Source organism: Stylophora pistillata, unplaced genomic scaffold (genome assembly GCF_964205215.1).
Source record: "Stylophora pistillata unplaced genomic scaffold, jaStyPist1.2 SCAFFOLD_378, whole genome shotgun sequence".
Classification (NCBI taxonomy): Eukaryota; Metazoa; Cnidaria; class Anthozoa; order Scleractinia; family Pocilloporidae; genus Stylophora; species Stylophora pistillata.
The window spans coordinates 117635-133250 of NW_028290806.1; the positions used below are offsets into that span (position 1 = coordinate 117635).

A 15616-nucleotide genomic window follows, 5' to 3' on the forward strand; every position below is an offset into this window, starting at 1 on the left:
ATTGGCCACCGTAAAGAGTTAAAAAGCTGACGTTTCGAGCGTTTGCCCTTCGTCAGAGCGAACGGCGAAGGGCTAACGCTCAAAAACGTCGGCTTTTTAACTCGTTACGGTGGCCAATTTACAACTTTCACTTAGTTGATATAACCAATTACTGTGCTAACAGTATATCGTTAGAAGGCGATGGAGGGGAAATCTCTTATGAAGTCTGCAGTAATTGGCTTTATCTGCCCTCGTTTTCAAAAGCGATCGCTCCTGCCTACTGAAAAAATTCCTCCAGGATCCTCATAACGAAGTCTTCAAGATTTTTGTGGGCCTTAACTACAGAGCTGAGAGAACCATCTGGTAGGTATCTTGTCAGAAGTGAGTGGAGATGGCCAAACACAAGTGCATCTAACTCTGTGGACCTGAAAAAGCAAAACGATAACAATGTGAAGGATTATCACAGCAAAAACAACATTAATTATGATGACGATGATGATAATAATAAGAAAAGTAAAAATAGTATTAATAGTATTAATAATAGTAATAATAGTAATAATAGTAATAATAGTAATAATAGTATTAATAATTGTAATATTTTTTATAAGTGCAACGATGTGTAGTTTCATAGGTTACCCTGTGCGCCCTATGAAACTTTCTTTTCCTGGCATGCTGAAGTTCATTAAACTGCGTCATAATAGTAATAATATGTATGAGAACGAGAGGGCAATAGCGTATTGGCACATTCCCTTTACGCAGATGGCACGCATGTAAAAGCGAGCAGGATCAACGCCACCATCGTGGACAAGGAGAACAAGAAAATATCGGTGATCGAGATGAGCTGCCCATGGGTAGAAAACAGGGAGGACAAAGCTGCCGAAAAAACAGCAAAGTATGGGCCACTGCGCTGGGAGCTTGAACAGAGATACCCTGATTATCGGGTGACATAATACAACATTATTGTGGAAGTACTCGGAGGTTATTCAAGAAATGTTAGAAAGGCACTTAAAGAGCTAGAGGGGGATATGAGAGTGACACAACAGCTCTACAGATACAGAAATCAGTCATCATAAGTTCACTCAATATTGCGAGGCGCTTTCAGAATTTGAGATAAGGGATATTAGATTTTTTAACACATTTAAGCGTTATCATAGTGATGTTATAGAACTTTCAGTGTTTACATTGAGGATTTTACTAAATAGTAATTACGTTTAGGACTAAGGCTTTTATATTAAGAATTGCCATAGTTCACTCAATATGGCGAGGCGCTTTAAGATTGAAATAAGGGATATTAGATGTTTTATTACATTTAAGCGTTTCGATAGTGACGTATGAAACCTTTAGTATTTTGACTGAAGTTTTTATTACATAGCAATTGAGTTTAGGACTTTCATCACTAGGGTTTCATAATTAGGAATTACCATAGGAATTTTAATTGTAAGGACTTTGATCGTTGCATTGATTGGTTACAGCTTGCTGCCCAATCATTGTCTAGGATAGCTGGGCATCCAGAAGTGTTTACTGCCATAATAATAATAATAATAATAATAATAATAATAATAATAATAATAATAATAATAATAATAATGATACTGATAATAATAATAATAATTATAGTCTCTATTTCCAATAGATACAAGAACTTATATTATCTTATGTTACACACCACGTTGCTACAGAACTAATACATTAACTACACAAAGCAAAACCACCCTTAAAAATTTGGTGATTGACATTTTAAAGTGCATGATGTTGATGTTAGGCTTGTGACCAGACCTTTTCCCTGACCTTAAAGCTGGATGATTTTTAGTGAGTTTATTGTAATTTTTATATATATATATATTTTTTTATGAAGTGACTTGTTTTTAAATGGGTCGTCACAAAACTCTTTTACAAATTAACCTTATGGCATTTTTTGTCTTTTTCTTTCCTGCAAATATGCCATTATGCCATTAAATTAAATTGTAATAGATTTAAGACCTGGCATAATTATCCACCATGGATGACCAATAGAATGGGAGACCATTTTAAAGATATTGCAATCTTGTTTTTCTAAAATGTTTCTCTAATGATGATGATAGTGACCATTCTTTTATGAAAGAAAAACATTCTATCACCATGGCAGGCTTAAGCCAATCTGGAATTTAAATGGAAAGTGTGAAAGGTGAAAAAAAGAGAAAGTTGATGGAAAATACAAAAGTTAAATACCGGTATTGATTATTGAAAGGACCTGTTGAGCTTATCTGGGCAAAGTTTCTAAAGAAACTGTGGTATTGCATATGTGCAGGGGTTTTTTTTTAGAGCACCAGCCCTTGTGAGTCAGAGTGAAAGTGCTACTGCTTGAAAAGTCTAAATCGTCAACTCAGTAGATAAAACCCAATTACTTTGAGCTGATGTTTGATGCCAAAACCCAATTACTTTGAGCTGATGTTTGATGCCAAAGATACGTGTTAGTAGCCATTAAGGTGATGCACAGAAGAGCAGTTAACGGGTCTTTATGCCAACAAAATAATAACTTCTATTTCACTTATTAACCTTAAAGGTTATTTTACCTGTCACTTATGAAGAATTTGTTATTTCCAAGTTTTTCAGAGAGGGCTTGACATCTCCGCCTAAATTCTTCAAGAACCTGTTAAATATATAAAAGTAAATTAAATGAAAACGGAATCATGTTAAAGATGTCATGCACAAGGTCTTAAAATAATTGAGAAGAATATGCTTCCTTTCTATAACATCAAGAAACGGTTAGATATTCTAGTCTTCTCAGATAGGGACAAATAAATGGAGGTCCCGTCTCCTGCAGGGTTAGGGGTAGGAGACATTAATTTCCCACGCACAAGATTACTGTGTGATGGATGTCCTCCCCTGGGTTGGATGGGTGGTTACTGGGCCCGCAGTGATTGGCGCAAGCTGTTGTGGTGTCCCTGCCTGTTGGCAAATCTTTTAAATAAATAAATAAATAAATAAAAGAACTATTACTAGCCACCCCTTCGAGTGTCTAGAGTCTACTTTCTCCTAACAATATCACCCCTAGTCAAACACTGTGAGGTCCTGAGAATAAAGGAAATGATCACCAGCTGAAGACGTTTTTGATTGTTATGCAAATTTTTCTTATTACCCATTGGAGAGGTACAGAGAACAGTATGGAGAATACAATACTGATGCTAAGGTGTCGCTGGTTGACCCATTCACTCCTGAGATCTCATTAGTAATTCTCCCTACTGTCTGTGATACAATTCTCATGATGTTCCTTTTGAGAGCTTGGTATTTGATCAACTAATAATCCACAGGTTGACATTTTTCTTTATTCTCATCACTAGTCTTCTTGATATTGTATTGATATTGTAAGGAGAAATTCTGTCTTGGTCACTCATGGGAGATAGAAGGTCAGAGACCTGGTTGATAATTTAAAGTTTAAGCTACAAACAGTACGTTTTTGGAGTTGTCTATCCAGCAATGGTGAGAAAAAAAGAAAAATGTTGCAGGAAAATTTGGAGGTGATTCCTCTCTTTTTCACAAACCAGCTTGGGGAGGGTACTGGTTAAGAACCCACTCAGGTGATTCAGATGGCAAACTTTTCCAGTATTTCATGTGAGGTCCTAAGTAAATAAATTTCAGGCATTGAGCCAGGATTACTCTTGCATCTTTATTATTCACAGTAACAAAGTATTCATTAAGAATACTTCCAGAACTTCAAAAAGCACTTACATACCTCTTTTTCTGTCTTGTGATGCCACCCATCTCCCTTAAGTTGTCCACAGACTTTCCACAGACTTTCCACAGCCTCTGGTAGCTAAGAACAAGATTCAGGGGAACAGGGAACTGACAGCCATAATGCTGTCTTGTACGCACTGCCCAGTCTTTCTTCCACCGCAACATGTTAAGCTACTTGGGCAAGGATATAAAAAAAATTGCATTGCATTTTATGCTGACGTCTGAACTCAACCTTAATAACATTGAAAACCTTAGCAATTCAGCTCATGCTGCTATTAAGGTATCCAATAAACCATTCACTATTCAACCATTCATTTCAACTTTGTTGATATATCCAAATTGTTTCGTTACTCCCACTGACGCAGCCCCAAACAGTTTCTTTCGAAACTATCAGCCTTTATTCATTTTTAATTTTTCCATACAGTATCATCCCTAAATCAAACATCAAGGTCACAAGTGTATAGGAAATGATCATGCACTAACTAACGAAGCTCTTGATTGTTAAACAAATTCTCCTTGTCAATGCCTTAGGAAATGTTTAGAGAACAGTAGGGAGAAAGTACATTCTGATGTTAGGGAAGAGAGTGCTGATGGCAAGGAAATTCTAAATATTGTAAAATTGCACAGAAAATAATTGTTTGATCCTCTAGCCCATGATCAGACAAAACTGAAGAGCACCATGGAAATCTAAGGGGGTAGAAATATTGCAGTTTTTAGCAACCTCACTCCCTAATGCTGTTGCAAAGGTTATTACTTAGACATTACAAAGTCATGTGTGGGTTGAGTTGCTTCTTGTCCTTGCTGCAACTCGGTTGTCTTCTTTCCAAGAAAAACCAAAATGCAAAAGTTTACTTTCATTCAAAAGCATTGAAGAATTGTGGGGGACAAGACTGCAGGATAGAATATAGCACTGTCACAAACCTCTTCTTGGAGTGATTCAATAAACATGGGTGGTGGCACTAACATTTGAAACATTTATTTGGATGTAATAAGAGCCATGGCAGAATCTCCACATTACCTCAGATGGAACCAGTGAGTTTTCAATCAATGATAAATATGCCTTCATTTCTGCTTTGTCTTTCATTTCCAAGTTTGTACTTGTAGAGGAGCCCTGTAATAGGAAAGTTTGGACATAAAAACTCTTATCATATGGCAAGATTATAAGTCCTAACTTAAGGTAAATCCCAACATTCTGACTGGTTCTTACTTGGTCTATATTTTGTTATGTGGACCATTTCCAAATGAAACGGTCATGAGCTGTGTATATTTTATTGTGATAGCCAGCAAATTCAAAATGAACAGGTTTGGTCTGATTGCCATATAATAAACTACTGCCCAACCTTGCTTGCTTGAGCTATACAGGAAAATATTGGCCCTTGTTGTTATTGTATAAACCTTGTGGTGCCAGGCCCATACTGCTACAACCGAGGGGCAATATTACCCAGAATGGCCCCTGTACTCAGTTAGTAAGAAGTTCACATTCAAAATGCAACACAGATTCCATGTCAGTTCTTATATCTTCTTCAGTTGCCTGGTTGAATAAGTTTTTATTCCATATTTTAAGCATTTGATTTTAGAAAGAGGTAAAATGTGTAATTCATTTAACTAGTAAAGTTAGAAGCAGTAATCTGGAATTAATGCAGCAAGCTCAAGCTGAGAGATCTGGGTTCAAGTTCTGTCCAAGTCAGGGTGTTGTGTTTGTGGGTAAGACTTTTTCTCTCTTAGTCCCTCTTTCCACCCAGGATCACAAATGGGCATCCATGGACTATCAAGAAAGCTTGACCAAAAAATGCTGAAGATTACCATGGATATACTTGCATTCCATCCAAGAGGATGAGCAATACTCCCAACCACTTTAAGCTATCAAAATTGTATTAGGCTTCAGTAATAGTAGTCTGTAGGTAGTTTGTAGGACTAAAATAATGTTGTCTATTTTCTGGTTGAACTGAGAATCCCTTTGTGAAACATTACTGAACACATGCTACTTTTGAAATCAAACAACACCATAAAAGTGAAAACAAGTCTCCTTTCAATTTCAAGCCATGCTTGAGGTTATAACTTGATAGCCAACATCTGCAAACCTATCAAAGAGCAATAAACTCTGTAACTAATACTCAACAGACCCTGAATACATTTTGTAGCTATTACCCATACCTTAGCCTCAACAAATGAAACTATTCCTTGAAAATCACCAATCAAATCTCTGTCTGCTCTCAAAAATGGAACATTGCCGTAAAATACCAAAATAAAACATACTACTTTCAAAAAATTGTTTTAAGTTTCTCATGAAGGGATAATTGTTATCAAGCCAATTTACAGTTCTGAACAAACTTCTTCTCTCTCCGAAAACAATACAAATGACAAACCACACCCCTGTTGGAGACATAAACTCAGCATTCCTTCTGCTCTTAACTTCATGGGCCAATCCACAAAATCTAAGGTATGCCTGTAAGAAGAAATAGCAAATTAATCCTTTAAGTGACCAAGACAGAATTTCTCCTTACAATATCAATACAATAATCAAGCAGATGAGTGATGAGAATAAAGAAAAATATCAGGTAGGGAATTATTAGTTGATCCAGTACCAAATTCTCTAAACCAACACTAGAAACATTGTATGTTAGACAGTAAGGAGAATTCCTAGTCATATCTTGGGAGTAAACGGGTTAAAGGAAATAGAGCCTCATGACCATTAAACAAAATGCTTTTTTAGTCTATCAATGTAGATTCAATCGCTACAAAAGGGAGTACAGTTTTTTTTTTCTTTTTTCACAGGACAATTAACATTTGTTGCACTTTTCTCCACTTATAACCAGGGCTGTGGTCTAGCAGCACCTGGTGGCCCTTGGTGCCTTGCATTCGCTCTTGGGCGACTTAGGAATTTTAGTTGTTTGAATTCATATAAAAGTATATGCTGGGCACCCTGTATTTCAAAGTTTCAGAGCAGTGGGCTCCCTTCACTTTTTCATAGAGTACAGCCTTGACATTACTTGACAAAATTCTTGGGACTTTCAACAAAAAATGGAAAATGAGCCCATTTTTAAACCATGTAGCCAACAATACCCCCCTCTCCATTTGCAAAGTTGATGAAAATCCTTAACACAATCCCCAAAAGGGTGGGTTTTTTTTGGCAGTTTTCTTTTCCTTCTCAGCTAATGAAAAATGCACTCACCTCTATACCTCTGCAATTTGCAGCATCTGTTAGAAGAATATTATCTACAGGAAAATCAGAAATAAGAAATATTCAATGACAGCCAATCCATAGGCCATTGCAGAAATGCAAGGGGACTGGGACGCATTTCTTATATTGATTAGCTAGTCTGCTAAAAGAAAGTCTTTCTTTTAGCAGTTGAACACCAACATAGCGCTAACTCGCCGAAAACGCTTCAAAATGGCCTGAGACGTTCGGAATCAACAAAGAAAACAACAAGGCAATAAAGTGAGCCCATTATATTTCAAAACAAGACATTTTTTTCTCTCTTTTAAGGCAAACCGATAACATCCCATACAAACCTTTATAAATATAAAACGTTACGCAACACGGTAAGAGTCACGTCCGCTTTTCTCGTAGTGAGCTTGGGCTGCCTGTGGTGTAATACATAACGTTTTACACTCAGATTGCAAAAAATACTTATAACATAAGCAATTTTTTCCTTGTTTTCAGAATTTTATGATAAAAATCGGGAGAGCGGGAGGCAACACATCAAATCGGGAGACTCCCGATCAAATCGGGAGGGTTGGAATGTCTGCCGTTTCCCAAGAAAACTTACTCATTGCCGCAATCACAGCATCGGAGATCGGCCCTCCAGCCGCCATCTTGAATGTTGTAAGAGCTCTGGGACCTAATCCTATTCTTACGTCTCGGTCGCAAGTTTTTCAGTGATCTGAAAGATTCTTCGTCACTCAGGAATAAATGGTTTCGAACCTGCTAAAAGTGGTAAATGTCTTCTTGTTGTAGATATGTCCTCTGACGTAATGTGATACAATGGCCAATCACATCTTGTGATCTATAGAGCGACACGCGGCTTAGGACTGGCTAAGAGACTCCGTTGCAGTTATACACCCTATGCAGAACGAAAAGAGACTGGGAGCGTTTAACTTGAAAACGAGGCTAGTTGGGCCAAGTAAATAAAAATGGCGGCCTGATGTGAAGAGCGCCAGTTTTTGAAAATGCCGCAAAACTGTTGCGTGCCAAACTGTACCAAAAAGAAGTACAGAACCGAAAGTGGAGAGAAAATTTCTTACTTCAAATTTCCGGACGACACTATCCTCAAAAAGCGTTGGCTCCATGCCATTCGTCGAGACGAAGGAAAAGAGTTTACAGTCAGCGAACACACGAAGATCTGTTCTCGTCATTTTAAGCCCGAGGACTTGGTTAAACCAAATGTGGAGTGTCTGTGCCTTTTTATGTAACATTCAGGACCCTCTCATTTCCGCTTAACACTGAGTTTGACAGAGCTCTGAGGTACACTACAGAACTTCAGTCAATTTAATAAATGTAAACTTGATGATATCTCTCAGGTTAACTGTTTTCTAAACCAACTAAAACTAAGGATGTGATTCGCTTGCTTTCAGTCCCAAACAATTTAAGATGTAAGTTTTACATGTAGTTCCAAAGATCTTAAAATCAAATAATAAAGAGGTACTAAACTTACAAAAGCTTTATCCTCAAAGCTATCTTATTATGCAGACCATGTTGGTTTAAACATATCCAGTTAGGTATGAGACACAGTTCTCTTTACTCATGACAAGATTAGATTGTGGTAGTTAACCCTTCTAATTGTTACTGAACTCTACAGAGGCTGGTGCTATAAAATGTTCAAAATAGCTTTTCTTTAGGTCTTCATTCAATACTTCCCAGAATTGAGGATCAATTATGATCCTCTCTATACTTATGCCTTTGTTAGTATAGATAACAAAGTCACACCAACTTGCTCCTGTAATACCTAGTTGACTCTGTATCTGGAAGTAGTACTGATGCCCCCTTTTCAGCCTTGGCTTTCCATTTACATTTTCTGCGAAGAAACTTTCATCTGCACATGCTTGTAAGGGACTACCATGAAATTTTGTGTAAGGACATTTAACCTCTACCAACCCAAAAGGCTTGCTACAGCCTCGGTCAATGACCTTGCCATCTGGTGATGCTGCTAAAAAGGGAGGGGCGATACTGACAACAAGACCACTTTTGAACACTGAAACTGGTTTCCTTGTTGAAAACATATATTTTTTATACTCCTTTAAGGCTACAGGCTCGAAGGTTTTCCCATGTGCAGTTTGTTTGGTAGTAAATGGTTGGGGATGAAGCAAATTGTTTACTAGAGTGTCATGATTCCTTTGCCTTTTTACAATTGTGTGGAAATTAGATGCTGTATACCGAAATTTTCTTTCTGCCTGCCATTCTTCTGATGCTACTTGTTCAATTGTTTTCTTGTCGATGGCATTAAGCTTTACCTCATCAACAATCAAATGTCCCAGGAGTGCTTCCTGGCTGCTTCTTAAATCATCTGGCTTTTCATATGGGTCAGATTGTTGCAAAGGAAATGGAGGATATACAAAAATAGCATTTTGTTCATTATGACAGTCCACTCTTGGCATTGAGTCAGTATTACAGAAAACTTGAAAATTACACTCTGTGAACTGTAACTGGTAACTTGCATAGGAGCCACTTGGACATTTTCCAAATTTTGTTTCCTGTAAGTTGGTACAACCAGTAGGCATAATTTGAGACAGGGCAAACTTAGGGTTGATCTTTTGAAGTTTGTCTTTTAACAAAGCCTCATCAGATGCCTGTGTACCCAAATTTTTCTTAGCTTCATACAACAAGCACCTTACTCCACTATTAGGGTTATATTCTGCGTCTAAATTCACCTTTTTTACCTCAAGTTCCATGACAGGTTGGGGCTTGATTTTATCCCCTCTTACAGGCCTGTGCCATAGTTGTAAACTTGAAGTGCATGCCTTAGCTTGTGTCATATCAGAGTCATTTTCCAAGTCCTTGATATCTTGACAACAACACAAGCTGAACTTACAGAGTTTCATCATAACAGCCAGCACATGATTGCAAAAACCAACAGTTCCTGCTACACATGTACATGAGGCATATTTAACAGCTCCAGTTACTAAACAAAGTGAAACTTGAAACTATGGTAACACAAGCATTTAAAAAAGAAATAATGGTCGTCACTTGCGCAAGTTAAGTCCTTCAGATATTCATCAACAAGAAATGTTTTTGCTTTTTTCATGCTTGTTGGAACCGCATGGTTCTGTTTATTTTTGTCCAAGTTTTTTCCAGATTTAGAAATATGTAAATCCATCTCTGCCCTTGTGAATAATGGCATGCGTTGCAAATTTGTAGACCATCCAGCTGATGGAAATTTAACAGTTCTTTCCTCAGGCATCGCATCACTTTGAGCGAGTTGTTCTTGTCTCTTCTTCCGACGCGTGTATAACAGATTTTTATCGGGATCCACAACATCTTTATCACGACCAGACGCAACATATTCAAGAACTCTTTAAAATGAAAAGTTGAAAAACTATTAATCATTTCATCAACATTTCATTTAGAAAAGTAATTCCTAAAATCCTTTGATCTTCTTGTACGATATTAAAATCTGTTTAATTCTAAGAAGTATCACGCACGACAGACAAATACTGTACTTGCCTTTTCGCCAATTGTGTCTTTGTTTTTAACCCCTTTGCTGGATCGCCACGACATTTTAACCAAAAACGAAGTTCATCTGATTTTAGAGCAGTCGGATTTCTTCCTTGAAGCGATGCTCCTGAGATATCTTCCTCCGTAAGAATCTGAGAAAGACGGCTACTTACAGAGTCATGAGCGGCCATATTTTTAACACGAGCTAACAAGGCCCAACTAACCTCGTTTTCACGTTTATCGCTCCCAGTCTCTTCTCGTTATGCATAGGGTGTCATCTTCAAGCAAAATTGCTCATTCAAGGGGGTCCGTATAAGTAGAAAATTTGACACGTATGAGCAACTTCCAACTGATCTCAGGAAGACATGCACAATCTCTCATATTACTTTCCTTGAAGTTGATGGTTCTGTCCTGGTGTGCCGGTTCACAAGGGAATTACCATTGTTCTTTCTTTGTTTAGGAGTCATCGGTTACCTATTGTGTATTGTTTGGTCTTTTGTATTGGCTCTTGTGAACCGGTACACGAGGACAGAACCAAGTTGATGGGACTAGTCTCTTTAGTCATTTTCATGAACAGAGAAACTCTGAAGTTCATATTTTGTTTAAAAAACTGACTTCTTTAACTTCATCAGACTGTAGTTGACTACAATTTGCTGGTGATTGGTATTTGCAGCATTTTAGAGTCAACTGCACCATGTTGTCAAATGTTGATGAACATGAAAAATTGTATATTGAATTTTCATGTACACCCTAATATTACTGAGGGAAAGGTTTCTTTCTCATCTTGAGTGTTTTTTTCATTCTCCTTTATCTCCCCAGAGTTATGATATTGAGGGAGTTCTTGGTTTATCCTGGGCATTTGGAATTCCCACATTTGACATCATCCATGGTACTGCCATTGATTACATGCATTGTGTATGTGAAGGTGTAGTGGAACAGTTGTTAAATAGCTGGTTCTCTCAGGACAACAAGGACAAGCTCTATTTCATTGGGAACAGAATTAAAGAAGTTGACAAAGAATTTCTTTCTATTAAACCTATAAGTGAGGTAACCAGAACACCAAGAAGTATTATGGATAAGAATAAAATCGTGTATTTGAAAGAAATGACACACGTTTCCTTAAGGTGTAGAACTGTACACTGATTTGATTGAATCTTTGATGCAGTATCTTATAATCTCTTGATTTTCCTTAGCATCAGAAAAAAGAATTTCCTGCTGTACTATGCTGTGCCACTTCTGATGAAGTACCTGCCAGATATGTATGTTCTTCATCTGATGCTTTTAGTTGGAGGAATATACGGACTGTTAAAAGAAACTATCTCTCTCCAGGAGAGGGAAACCTCTGCTTATGCCTTAAGTTATTTTGTGTATAGGCTTCTACTCTCTATGGTATGTACTTGTAATATCACAGTTAGGTTGCTCCATTCCATGCATGTTATGATAATATTTTTGTTCTCAAAATTTGAGAAATCTTGAGCGAATTTCCCTTTGTGAACTTTTTTCTGAGATCTCATGTTGCTTTGTGACTGCTTGATTTTTTATTCTCTCGCTGTCTATCGTTACCTTGGAAATTTAGTTAAGTCGGATGAGTGTTAGATTTGAGTGGGGATATCCTCAAACAGATATCTTTCTACTTAATACACACAAACTTTCGTGAGCATGTTGAACAAAAGTTGAATGCCCTTCATAGACAGGTAAAAACGAACGATATAAAATCCTGACGTTTTGGCGACTTCATGACGCCATTATCAAGGGTACAAATGAAAATAAAATTAACAAATGCGAGCTCAAGAGTTACAACTAATTCTAAGTAGTTGTAACTCTTGAACTTGCATTTGTTAATTTTATTTTCATTTGTACCCTTGATAATGGCGTCATGAAGTCGCCGAAACGTCGGGTTTTTATATCGTTCATTTTTACCTATCTATGTATTACTAAATCTTTGTTAATATGAATGCCCTTCATATATGCTCTTTGCAGGTCCACAGTTTATGACATATAATGTTCATCAACTGTTACATCTGAGAGACTGTGTTGAAGATCTTGGGCCTCTGGAGTCATTCTTGTTTTTTCTTTGCAGACCTTAATGGAGATTTCCGTGATTTATTTCATGGTACACAGAATATTGATGGACAGGTACATGTAATTATTATCATTGTTTATATCCGTGCAGATAAGAATGAGAAAATGTTAAGTTAATGAAGTACAATTTTTAACTGGCCAGGAATGTTTTATTATCTTTAGATTCTGGATGGAGTTTCTGTGATGCAAAAGTTGCCAGAGCTGGCTTCAGAGCTCTCCAGTTTCGAAGCGCAAAACCTGTATTCTCAACTAACCCAAAAAAATCACTATAAAAGCAAAGTTTCAGAATCAGTGCAATTAATACTTTTTGTCACAGATAGAACAATCATTTAACAAGAGAGTTACAAGAGAGATATCGTTGGGATTTTCTCTTTTTTGAAAAGAAATGTCTGTTACACAGATTGTTCTGAGCAAACCCATATGCATTGATCCTATAAATATAACTACAAGCTTGCAAGAATTTTAGTAAATATCTGTGCATGATGTAAGGTTGTGGTGTCCATCTAACCCCTTTTTAACACTTAATTATCATTAATTTGATGTTCCAGGTCCAAAACTGAAGAGTTTGAATTGGGAATCTTTGTGATCGGGGCACTGGAACAAGTTGCCATTAATTCAGAGATCCTCTCTGAAGCAGAATGGAAGGCACTAAGAAGAGAACTACCAAGTTGGGGAAAAGTGTGGTCTTTTAAGCGATGCCAAATCAATGGAACCGTGTATCACAGTGAGCGTTACAAACGAGTAACAGCACGAAATAACTTTACGGCTGGCTTCTCTGGAAAAAGGCAGTCAGAATATGGCTGTGTCCTTAATTATGTAAAGGTTCAGGAAAAGTGCCATCAGGCGTCTTGTACAAATGCAAAGTGTAACTACCAGTTGGAATACAGCTACTTTGCTCTACTTAGAATTCTGGATAAGCACCAAAACCAACTACCAAGTCTGAAAGGAAGAGTTGTGGTTTGTCATATCCTTAAGGTCAAATGGACAACAAAGGTTGTTGCTATTCCTCTGAGGTGTATTGAGGGAAAGTGTATGATGGTGTCAACTTCGAATGGAATTTTTGTTTGTCATTTGGCAAACAGAATAGAACGAGACTGATTGTTTGAGGATAATATTAACTGTGAAACTACAGTGTTACAGTGCAAAGAAACTTTGCAAACAAATTTGAATGAAGTTATGTCTGTTGCCAAAACAACTGTCTTTTGTAATTAAGAAGAAAACATGTACCATGTTTCTATCAAGTTTTAGTATAAATGTACCCGCATTGTATCACTAATGCTCTCTCAACTGAGGCTATTTTCTACATGTAACTGAACAGTGATACATTAAATTTATCAAGAATTAAGATAGGAATAAGATGATAGTTGTCATGTCCATAGTTTCACTTGCTATAAGTGTAACATTGTGGGGGTGATAAAGATAAAACAGGATTAAGATAGACTATTTTATACATATTTTTCACTTTGGAGGAGAACCTCCCTTAAAAATAGGAAGAAAACAGTCTACTTTTGCATCAATCAAGATCTTCATAGATAAAATAGGATTGTATTAGCCTATTTTAAGTCTAATTTCGAAGGGAACTGGCAATAACATTTCCTTTCTGCAGAAAAATATAAATAAAATAGACTTTTTTATACTACAAAACTGATATCAGAATGTAAAATACGATTAAAATAGCCTATTTTGCAGGCTATTTTTCAGAATGTCATGAGAAAATAGAGATAAAATATACGGTCAGTACAAAATGCAGACTGCAGACTGCAGATTGCAGACTGCAGACTGGGTATAAAATGCAGACTGGGTATAAAATGCAGACTGAGACCAAAATTGGGTATAAAATGCAGACTGACAGCAAATTTTTCGTTTCGCGCAATACGCGATATATTTTCATCGTTAACTCACCCCCCAGTCATGTAATCGCCTTTCCGAGTTCGTTTCCTTGCAATTTCCTCTCCATATGCATAGACTGTGGTCAGTCTATGTGAACAGTCCGTTTATTTGTTGCGCTGAAACATGACAACAAGTTCGATCGTAGAGCCGCCATCTTGAATACGGTCAGTACAAAATGCAGACTGCAGACTGCAGATTGCAGACTGCAGACTGGGTATAAAATGCAGACTAGGTATAAAATGCAGACTGCAGGCTGCAGACTGGGTATAAAATGCAGACTGAGACCAAAATTAGGTATAAAATGCAGACTATGCGAGAGCAATGTTTTTTTTAACGTACCTCAGTGTCACGCAATCGCCTTCCTGAGTTTAGCAGCCGCTAAAAGTTTCCTTCTGGGCGCTTATAAAACAGAGTACAGTACAGTGAAGTAACAGCCTGAGGTAGCTTCATAAGATATGTCCATAAATTGATGCTTTTTCATCGAAAGAACAACATGTTTCCCTTCGAGTTCATAAACTAAAACGGTACAGTGAAGTACAGTACAGTGAAGTAGCAGCCTGAGGTAGCTTCATAAGATATGTCCATAAATTGATGCTTTTTCATCGAAAGAACAACATGTTTCCCTTCGAGTTCATAAACTAAAACGGCTGCTGGTGCGAGAGATACGTCATTTGGTTGCATAAATTACACGCTGCGCATGCTACAGCCGCCATATTTGATACATGCATGGGCCAGCGGTAATGACAAATAGGAAATCGCTATAGTTCAGGTTTGCTCGGATTATTCAAGATGGCGGCTCTTCGATCGAACGTGTTGTCATGTTTCAGCGCAACAAATAAACGGACTGTTCACATAGACTGACCACAGTCTATGCATATGGAGAGGAAATTGCAAGGAAACGAACTCGGAAAGGCGATTACATGACTGGGGGGTGAGTTAACGATGAAAATATATCGCGTATTGCACGAAACGAGAATTTTGCTGTCAGTCTGCATTTTATACCCAATTTTGGTCTCAGTCTGCATTTTATACCCAGTCTGCATTTTATACCCAGTCTGCAGTCTGCAATCTGCAGTCTGCAGTCTGCATTTTGTACTGACCGATCTTGAATAATCTGAGCAAACCCGAACGATAGCGATTTCCTATTTGTCATTACCGCTGGCCCATGCATGTATCAAATATGGCGGCTGTAGCATGCGCAGCGTGTAATTTATGCAGCCAAATGATATATCTCTGGCACCAGCAGCCGTTTTAGTTTATGAACTCGAAGGGAAACATGTTGTTCTTTCGATGAAAAAG

The 15616-nt window shown here is 37.5% G+C and overlaps 1 protein-coding gene and 1 pseudogene across 6 annotated transcripts; one reads left to right on the forward strand and one right to left on the reverse strand.

The window, feature by feature from the left end:
• Positions 1 to 266: 266 nt before the first annotated feature.
• Positions 267 to 11499, reverse strand: LOC148715957 (metaxin-2-like). 5 transcript variants are annotated; one of them, XM_088746212.1, is made up of 7 exons: positions 7464 to 8440; positions 6866 to 6909; positions 6065 to 6139; positions 4712 to 4804; positions 3692 to 3864; positions 2532 to 2608; positions 267 to 404 (listed from the first exon to the last, which is right to left on the reverse strand). In XM_088746212.1, exons 1-6 carry the CDS (start codon positions 7507 to 7509, stop codon positions 2539 to 2541), a joined length of 501 nt encoding a protein of 166 aa, XP_088602338.1. In that variant the 5' UTR covers positions 7510 to 8440; the 3' UTR covers positions 267 to 404; positions 2532 to 2538. The 5 variants fall into 5 exon arrangements, 3 of the variants coding, with proteins under 3 accessions (XP_088602338.1, XP_088602339.1, XP_088602340.1); XM_088746213.1 differs by lacking the exons at positions 6065 to 6139; positions 6866 to 6909; positions 7464 to 8440 and adding an exon at positions 4901 to 5360; XM_088746214.1 differs by lacking the exons at positions 267 to 404; positions 2532 to 2608 and having other exon boundaries at positions 3733 to 3867; positions 7464 to 8469.
• Positions 10608 to 14071, forward strand: LOC148715958 (uncharacterized; annotated as a pseudogene). Its single transcript, XR_015995745.1, has 6 exons — positions 10608 to 10655; positions 11165 to 11392; positions 11498 to 11734; positions 12326 to 12481; positions 12590 to 12696; positions 12970 to 14071. The product of XR_015995745.1 is annotated as an uncharacterized LOC148715958 (transcript).
• The last annotated feature ends 1545 nt before the right edge of the window (positions 14072 to 15616 follow it).